The sequence below is a fragment of the Tyto alba genome, unplaced genomic scaffold (assembly GCF_018691265.1).
Source record: "Tyto alba isolate M040663 unplaced genomic scaffold, T.alba_DEE_v4.0 Super-Scaffold_9, whole genome shotgun sequence".
Classification (NCBI taxonomy): domain Eukaryota; kingdom Metazoa; phylum Chordata; class Aves; order Strigiformes; family Tytonidae; genus Tyto; species Tyto alba.
This window is the reverse complement of record NW_024881330.1, coordinates 41,134,471-41,144,495: the sequence shown is the minus strand read 5'-3', so window position 1 is coordinate 41,144,495 and position 10,025 is coordinate 41,134,471. Positions and strand designations below refer to the sequence as shown.

Sequence of the window (10,025 nt, the reverse complement as noted above, 5' to 3'; positions counted from 1 at the left end):
GAAGGGGAATCTTATTTCTATTCAGGTTTGGTGTTTTTTCCTAAATAAAGCAAAGAATAAGAGCTCTTTGCAAGCATACTTGATCAGCATATAACGTTCAGAATGTGGGAGCTACATGAAATGTATTATATATGCAATGTTTTATATATATATATATATATACACACACACTCTCATATAATATATATCCTCAGTGGTGCTGCTCTTCTTTGTCAAACACCCAAGAAGGTTCCGCAGAAAAAAACATTCATATCTACATTTTCCATAAGAATAATATTGCCACCGGTGTAAGGCAGGTGGCATTGATCCTTCAGATGGATCTGGGTACCAGACCACATTTTCTCCCCTGTTGTTTGTGTGCTGGAACAGATTGTTCTGCCTGCGGGCCCGCCGAGGGTTTGGCTGACTATGAAGTCACGGACATAAGTGCACGGTTTAATAGTCTGGTTTAAAAGGTCCTGAGTGAGCCCAGCTCCATTAACCACTGTTCCCAGCATTTCTGAAACGTAAGCCAGCGTCAGTAGGGTCTAGATGGATTGATCAGAGGGAGCGGGGGGTGTTTGAGCTGAGCGGCACTGGAAACAACTGCGGATGGCTAGCTGGCTATTCCAGCTGCAGCTTCGCCGTATTTTAGTTCACCATTCAGGTCTCAGTCACCAGAGTCCCCCTGCGTGGCCCCGATGAGGGTAACCGAGCGTTCTGTGTGAACGTCGGACGATTAGTGATTTTAGCTGTCAGTCTGCTATTCCAGATGAAATCCCAACCAGCCACTTGATCACTGAAATCACTTGCATATTCACTGGTTAGGATTGCAAAACTTTTCAAGTGCCAGTCGTCTCAGTGGGCCTCACTTCAGGCAAGAATTTATTTGTGTGCAGATAGTATGAATCCATGGCATCCAATTCATGAAATATTGAATTGGAGACCGACCTACTGATTTCTCTTTGTAATAATATCAGTACTTGTTTTCCGTTCTATATAAAAGCTCTTGTTTTATATCAAAGAACATAATGTTTGCAGTCAGCCTGGTTGTTGCAATGTCTTGCTCTATAATCCAAATGGCAAATACTAATGTCTGCTCAGTATTTATTTTAAGGATTTTTTTCACTGCCTTCTTTCTTTATCTTATGTTTATTCTTGGGATACTGAAAACATTCACTTCCAAATATTACTTGCTCTTCATTAGTTGTATTTAGGGTCATTCCAGATCTTGCCTAAAGCACTGATTATTTTATTTCACTGCAGATTAGCACATAAAATATTAAACAAGATTTTGGTACTTCATTATACTGGGTCTGACTGGGGTGGAGTTAATTTTTGTCATAGCAGCCCATAAGTGCAGTGGTTTGGACCTGTGACTAAACCAGTGTTGATAACACACCAGAGCTTTGGCTGTGGCTGAGCAGTGTTTGCACAGCATCCAGGTTTTCATTTTCCCAACATGTCCCCGCAATAGGTAGGCTGGGGGTGAGGAAGGAGCAGGGAGGGGACACGGCAGGGACAGCTGACCCTGGCTGACCAAGGGATGTCCCACACCGTACAAAATGATGCTCAGCAATAAAAGCTCAGGGAAAGGAGGAAGGTGGGACACTTGTGGTTATGGTGTTTGTCTCCCCAAGTAACTGTTATGTGCGATGAAGTCCCGCTTTCCAGAAAGCAGCTAAACCCCTGCTTGCCGATGGGAAGTAGTGAATTAATTCCTTATTTTGCTTTGCATGTGCAGGTTTGCTTCACCTATTCAACTGTCCCACCTATTCAGCTGTCCCACCTATTAAACTGTCTTTATCTTGACCCAGCAGTTTCTGTCTTTCTCTCTACTGGTTCCAATTCTTCTGATTCTCTTCCCTGTCCCACCGGTGGGGAATGAGTGAGCAACTGGGTGGGCTCATAGTTTCTGGCCACGGTGAACCCACAGGTTGCAGAGATGTGAAATAAGTTTTGACTTCTAAGCTTCTAGTTTTCACTTCTGACAGACAACATTGTCAAGTTTGATACCTGACTACAAAATCATAAAATAGCTATCGCTTTTACAAAGTCCCAGAGTAGCTCGTCCCATAAGACTAAAGTAACAAACTCCACTTCTACGTTTAGAAAAATTATTTAACCCTCCATATTTAAGAGTCAGAAAGAAACCCAAATCTCACACTTTTTAAACCTGACTGGTATTTTGGGAACACATGAGCCACCACTTTGAGCACTCAGAGTTGCCATCTGCCAGGCTGATATCCCTTTCTTCTCCAAGTTTGCTTAAGGATTTAAGTGAACAACCCTGTTGGGTTATTTTTTTTTTGCCATCATCAGTGGCACTTTACAGTCCCGCAGAGAGCCTTGCACGTAAACGCAGACTGAGAAATTCCCACTCCGGTCATCGGGCTGACACCACGGAGCGAGGTCTGACAGTCTCCACCAAGCCCCCGGGCCTGGCAGTGAATAAAAGCCTTCCTCCATCTCCAGGTGCTGAGGGAAGGCTGCGGGTAAGCCTTCTTGGCTGAGGGGGAGGCTGAGGGCACGGAGACAGACGGATAGACAGACAGACAGACAGGTAGATAGATAGATAGATAGATAGATAGATAGATAGATAGATAGATAGATAGATAGATAGATAGATAGATAGATAGATAGATAGATAGATAGACAGACAGACAGACAGATAGATAGGTAGATAGATAGACAGACAGATAGATAGACAGACAGACAGATAGATAGATAGATAGATAGATAGATAGACAGACAGACAGACAGACAGAAAGATAGATAGATAGATAGACAGACAGACAGACAGACAGATAGATAGATAGATAGATAGATAGATAGATAGATAGATAGATAGATAGATAGATAGATAGATAGATAGACAGACAGACAGATAGATAGATAGATAGATAGACAGACATACAGATAGATAGATAGATAGATAGACAGACAGATAGATAGACAGACAGACAGATAGATAGATAGATAGATAGATAGATAGACAGACAGACAGACAGACAGAAAGATAGATAGATAGATAGATAGACAGACAGACAGACAGACAGATAGATAGATAGATAGATAGATAGATAGATAGATAGATAGATAGATAGATAGACAGACAGACAGACAGACAGACAGATAGATAGATAGACAGACAGACAGACAGACAGACAGACAGACAGACAGGTAGATAGATAGATAGATAGATAGATAGATAGATAGATAGATAGATAGATAGATAGATAGATAGATAGATAGACAGACAGACAGACAGACAGGTAGATAGATAGATAGATAGATAGATAGATAGATAGATAGATAGATAGATAGATAGATAGATAGATAGATAGATAGATAGATAGATAGATAGATAGATAGATAGATAGATAGATAGATAGATAGATAGATAGATAGATAGATAGATAGACAGACAGACAGACAGGTAGATAGATAGATAGATAGATAGATAGATAGATAGACAGACAGACAGACAGGTAGATAGATAGATAGATAGATAGATAGATAGATAGATAGATAGATAGATAGATAGATAGATAGATAGATAGATAGATAGATAGACAGACAGACAGACAGGTAGGTAGATAGATAGATAGATAGATAGATAGATAGATAGATAGATAGATAGATAGATAGATAGATAGATAGATAGATAGATAGATAGATAGATAGATAGATAGATAGATAGATAGATAGATAGATAGATAGATGGATGGATGGATGGATGGACGGACGGACACGCCCCCCCGAGGCCAGCTCCCTCGGCGGTGTCAGGCCGCCGCCGTCCCCATGGAAACGTCCCAGCGGGCGGGGCTACGACTCCCGGCCCCCTCCGTTGCCATGGCAGCCGCCGCCGGCGGCGGCAGCGCCTCGCGGCGCTGGCCCCGCCCCGCCCCGCCCGGCCCCGCCCCTCGGCCGCCGCCACCGCCCTCGGAAGATGGCGGACGGCGGGGCAGCTGCGGCGCCGCAGGAAGGGGAAGCGGCGGCGGCGGCCGGCGGCGGCCGGAGGGAGCGGCAGCCCCGCAGCGGCGGCCGCCCGCCCAGTGCCCGGGATTTGCAGGTGAGCGGGTGGGGATGGGCGCCCCGCTCCCGCCGCGGGGCGGGGGCCGGGCCGGGCCGGGCCCCCTGTCCCCTCAGGGGTGTCCCCGGCCTTCCCCCGGGCCGGCCCTGAGGGGAGCGGGTCCTCCGCTCGGGGCTGCCCCGGCGTAGCCGCCCGGGTCTGGGCCTCTGAGCACAGGCTGTCGTGTTTTATTTCTTTTTGCTCCCCCCCTCCCCCTCCCCTTTTTGAGGGTGGGAAGGGAAAGGCGCCTCTGAAAGAGGAGTAGGCACCTTAGGAAACGGTGGGTGGTCAGCGCTCCAGGGAAGTGGAAGGGCCCTCCCGACACTTCAGTAGCTGGGTTTTGACTGTACTTGAAGTTATTTTGGCGCCGTTGTATTTTCTGGTTATTTGGTAGGAGTGTCTTTTCCCGCATGAAAACGTCAGTCTCCGTAAATGTGGTTAAGACTGAGGACAGGTTCTTCTCTCAGGGTTGCATGGGGAATGTATCAAGAGGGTGCGATCACATGTGTAACTCAGCATTGGTACTGAAATGCTTAATTGTAAACGCTTTTAGCAGTATTGCTTTTTTTGTGTTTGAAGCTGTATGAGGGTTCAAAATATTTTAGCAACAAATTGATTGGAAAACCAGTGAAACTTTTAGTAACTGGAACTGCCCCTGTTTTATTTAATGTTATGTAATTAACAGATAAAGGTGGATATAGTTTTCTTCTTTTCTTGGTTAAGCTTTGGAATTTTCATAGGTTCTCGTTGAGCTTAACTTTGCTACAATACACAACAGTAATAAAGTCTGTATTCGTACTTTTGGTTCATAAGGTCTTTCGTTAGTCAACAGAAGCAAACGGGCATTTTGTGTAGATGCTTACTGATAAAATGTTAAAAACCAAAGAAGTACCTGCCTGGGCCAGAGTAGCTGACCATCCACCCATCTAGCTCAGTACTTGATTTGTCGTGGCACCGTAAGAGATGTGGTAAGAGGACAGCACAGAAGCCTGACCGTGCCTCTATGCTCCCTCAGCATCCCTCAGTCTCTGGATTAGGGACAGTACAGGGTAGAGCTTTGCCTGTTCCTTTTAGTGTCTGCTTATGGACTTGTTGTCTGTGACATACCCCATCAGCTTTGCATATCTAAAAGATATTTGCTTGTGTCCTCAGATAGAATGGAGGTCTTCAGTGGTTTTCTAGAGCTGTCTTGTTACTCAGTTTAATTTTCTTAATAGTTACAATTCCACAGCTTGTATTTTTCCCCTGCAGAAAATGCCTCACAGTAATATGGGATTAATATCCTGTGTTCATAGCAGTGTGTTTTGAAGGACGGATGATGCTTCATTTTATTTTAATGTGTATTCCTTCAACATAAAACTGTAATGAAATTGTAGCCTAGTACCTATTCTGGTGCGCATGATAAAATGTTAATATCACTTTCATAGTGTGAATAAAATGGTTTGGGGACAAAATTAAGGAAGATTTCACAAAGTAGAGTATTATTCTGGACAAAAGTAAAATTGCTAAAAATGACATGTTAGGTGTACCTCTCACAACTTCCTAAAAATGAACATACCCATGACATGGCAGCATTTGGGGAAGCTTTGGGAAGAACTTTTTTAATGAGATGATGCTTAACATATATATGTGTGTATATATAATTGTAATTCTGAGTCTAATACAGGCTGCATGTAGCCAGTGAAGCAGAGTGAAGCAAGTGGCAGCAGAGTACAAGTTCCAAGTCACAATGACATTAAGCATTGCATGTTTTTTTTTTCACAAAGCAGAAAGGAAGCTGAATTTAACGAAGTAGTTGGGGTTTCTAATTTTCTGGTGATGCACCCATTTTGCATTAGATTTTGTCTTATTTCAGTTTCATATGTAGTACTAGAGTTACAGACTTCTAAACCCAGTTCTGTTTTCTACAGTTGGCGTTGGCAGAGTTATACGAAGATGAAGCTAAAAGGCAGTCATGTCCTGACAAACCAACGACAAAGATCAGTAACACAAAAGTATCGCAGAGGTAACATGTACTTTGTACTTCAGAAATGTGTCAAATAGGTACTGTATTAGCTCACAAAACTTTGTCAGACTTACTTGATCTCCTCCTTGTATAAAAAGCAATCTACAGCAGTTCATAATCCAGAATTGTGAATCCCTGTAATAATCCATAATCTGTGTTTTATCAGAATGCTTTTTAAATTGTATTCATTTAGGAGCCTTTGTGCTATATTGTATTCAAAACCACTTTAAACTCATTTCAGAGAAGATTAAGATGCTGTAAGTGAAATGCAGTATTGCTTTTTGTTTACACATACAGAATTTGGAAATTTGCTGTATCAGAAAAATATTGCAGTTCTTTCCTGCTTCAAAATTCAGCAAATCAGTAGTCGGTGTGAAACTCGGCAAGTAAGCCACTTTGAGTGTTGTACTTCTGTCAGTACCTGATGAGACAAATACTCATTTGAAAAATTAGTAGTTGGCTCCTTTGGGGTGAGAAAAATAAGAAGGGCTTCTTAATGAATTTGAGCGTGGCAGGTGGAAGGAAAGACATGTACCTCTGTATAAATCCAACTTTTGCTGGCCTGCAGCGTTTGCAATTCACATAGCATTTGACAATTCAATGTAGTTTTACATTTTTTATAAAGAACTCTTGCAATCTTTTAATTATTTTTGTTTAAATTGTTTTAAAGAAGAGAAGTCTTTACCTCATTACTGTCAGTGATGCCATAACAAGTCTTCTATTTGGCTTGTTTTTCAATCGCTGCTGCCAATATGGATCTCTGTTTTAAAGGAGGTTAAGCAGCAGAAAAGATCTTAGTCACCAGAGCCATGCTTCAAGTGCATCTGCAAATGCAGATCTTCAGGAAGAGGGATTTTAGCACAGTATGTGACACTTGGAAAATAATCATTTTCTGGTGAGTTTTTTTGTTTGTTTTGGTGAAACCTCTTAAGTTGACTAACAAGCTACATAGAACACAGTTTATAAACAAATAAAGCAAACAGCTCCATTTACCGGTACATATCATGAGGTTACAATTTCCAACTCCAACTGAAGGAAAAGCTGCAATACAGTATCTCAAATACTTCAGTGTGATAGCTGTTGGCAAACACTCACTCTTTGTTGGCAATCATACTGGGATCTGTCTGAGAAAGAAGAGATGGCTGCTATTTACAAGGTATCCAAAATGAGATTTTTCTTTCAGTGGAATAGTTTGCTCTCAGATGAACAGTGTATTAATTGCAAGGAAGCGTAGTGCTGCTCTTGAAGTCATCTGTGTGGCTTGCCTTCCACAACTGCAGGTGCAGAAGAATGTCTCTGGGCCCTGCTGGAACGAGCACCATATTATATATGTTGTCTTGTATAAGTTCCTTTAAGAAACTTAAGACTCTCGGCACAAAAATACAAGCTCCATAAAACCTACAACGTGACAAAGGAAGAAAACAGAAGAGATTAAAGTGTTTCTAGTGCCCATGACCTAAGTCCATAACAATACATTTTTTTTCTGAGAAAGTAATAAGAAGCAGATCCTTCACTGGGATGTAGAATTACATTGTTTTATCAACACTGATACTTAAAAAAAAGCAGTCACCTGCTCTGCTGCACTTTGATTTCAAAGGTAATCAGACAAATTGCATAAATCTGAACTAGTGATCTGCCATTACTCATGTAGCAGATTGTATGTATGTTCTTATCCCATGGTAGTTGGCTACCTCATATACATCTTGCGTTAATGAATTTTATCAAGTACTACAGGATAAGAGCATATATCTGTACAGCTTTTCCTGGCATTTTGCAAGCTGACAACCCTAGCTTTTCTTGTGGTAGTTTATTGATCCGTCCCTGTCATAAAACAGAATCTGATTCTGCATGTTAATCATCTTTTGAAAGTCTTTGCGATGCCGCCATTCATTGCATTCTTAAAATTGTGTAAAATAGAAGTGAAAAAAAAGCCTACTATTTAGTTTGAAGATCCTTATAGACAGGAACTCCAGGACATCAAGGAAAGCCAGTATTGACTTCACTAGACAACTTGCTTCTTGACAAAAACAGCTAAAATGTGAAAAATTTGAAGTGTCATTCATTCTGGGAAGGTAGATTTTGAAACAGCTGCTGAGCTTGCATATTACCTGTGTTATTTGTGGAACCACCAGTGGCATAAAGCAGAATTCAGCATAACCTATGCTTGAATAGAATAGAATAGTTCAGTTGGAAAGGATGGGACCTATAACAATCATCTAGTCCAAATGTTATTGCGAAATGACTCTGCCATACATGTGCCGCCTTCTGCTTATTCACTGAGAAGCATTCATGGCTATGTACTTTGTTTAAAAAAAAAAAAAAAGTATGGTGAGAACAAAAAAACCCCCCAACAACTTGATATCTTTAGTTTTTTGAAAAAGTAGTTTCAGAAGATACATGAAGTACTTAGTGAAGTGTATGTACCATCTTTAGACGTTTTCTTTTATTCTCTTGGCAGTCTTAAAATTGATTCTCTTAGAAGGTTGAGAAAACCAGAGAGAAGCATGAGCGATGACAAAGAAAACCAAAGGTATTTTAAAAACAAAACAAAAAAAACAGTTGTGAAAGTAATTGGGTTTTTTTGTGACATTCACACTTTGTTACCCACTGTCCCCATCCCCCTGCCCCAGTTTTTCAAAATGCGTGTGAGCTAAGTCTATCCTGCAAAGAGCTAGTAACTACAGAGACACTTGGTGACTTATTAAAGTAAGTGTTAGCTGTATGCTGCTGTAGTAAAACTATATTTATCAGAATCTGGTTGTAGTGATCTAGGACCTGTAGGTGCCTTAGCATGCGATGGTATGGATGTAAAGGTTGTAACTTACACTTGGACTCAAAAGCTTTTTTGCCTTTTCTCAAATACCCTGAATTGTTCTGTGTATCCATTACTGAAATATTTGAGTACTTCCTTTCTTGAATACAAATTCTGATGAGAATTCTTGTTTCATCTCCTTATTACTATAATTCTTTTAAATCTAATAATTAAAGATTTTCCATGTAAATGGCAATTGGAATAAAAAATACAGATTTATGTACAAAGGAGAGATGGTACTAAGGGATTGACAGTTACGTGACATCATAAAAGCAGTGTGATTGTAGAGCACCTTCATACCCACTACCATTTTTGGGTAATTGTAAAATATGGTGGAATCAATAGCATTTTTGAAGTCACTGGCCTGAGAGATAGTTTCACATGGATCAATTGATTTGCTTTGCCCCAAATGGTTAAGTGAAAAAGTTAAGGAAAGTAGAAAGCAGTTATTTTGTTAGTTAATAAGGCTTCTTGTAATCAAAGACAAAACACGGAGGTTTGCCAGGTTTTATATTTATATACAGATTTTTTTACAGCATCTATTCCATTGGTATTTAGATATTTATAGTGCCTTCTTCAAGATAATCCTCAAGGAATATCTTAATCTCAATAATCAAACAGATACAGTTTTGAACAGAATTATTTGTAGTTTAACCTTTCATCTTCAAGAGCTAGAAATGGGGCTGTGTTGAAGGAAAAGAACACAAATTCGCTTCCACAGCAGTTTCTGCAGATTTTAAAAAGCCTTGAAAGGTTAAATAAATTTATTGGAAACTTTTCATTTCTGATATTGCCAGGAATGAAGTATACTAGATCTTTAAATTGAAAGACTGAATTGTGGCACTGTTCAGGTTTTCCAACAACTACTTTACACTTGTTCTGCCAAGGTGGTGTTAGTTGTGAATCTGTGTTCTAACCAGCCCTGGCGCAGTCCCATGCACAGGACACCCCCGAGGAAATCGGTCTTTCTGGGAACAGCATCCACATGAGATGAGGTGTATAAAGCCACAGCTGCATCAGGACTGTGTTCACTTAAATATACAGCCTTGGCCCCTAACTTCTAGGGTATGTTCCAGAAGGTGTCTTGGTAGTTTTGTTAGTGAAGTGTCTTTGGAGCAGTGCTGCTTGGGTTGCTGGGAAGGTCAGAACCAAGT

At 40.8% G+C, this 10,025-nt stretch overlaps 1 protein-coding gene across 3 annotated transcripts in view; it reads left to right on the top strand.

The window, feature by feature from the left end:
• Window positions 1-3,922: 3,922 nt before the first annotated feature.
• The window catches only part of UBXN2B (UBX domain protein 2B), a 34,306-nt gene continuing 28,203 nt past the window's right edge, over window positions 3,923-10,025 (top strand). The window contains exons 1-3 of one of the 3 annotated variants that reach the window (XM_032994420.2): window positions 3,923-4,054; window positions 5,965-6,059; window positions 8,518-8,589. In XM_032994420.2, coding sequence (XP_032850311.2) covers window positions 3,932-4,054; window positions 5,965-6,059; window positions 8,518-8,589 — 290 coding nt within the window. In that variant the 5' untranslated portion in view covers window positions 3,923-3,931. The remainder of the gene's footprint in view (window positions 4,055-5,964; window positions 6,060-8,517; window positions 8,590-10,025) is intronic. The other 2 variants (XM_042786092.1, XM_032994421.2) reach the window with 2 other exon arrangements.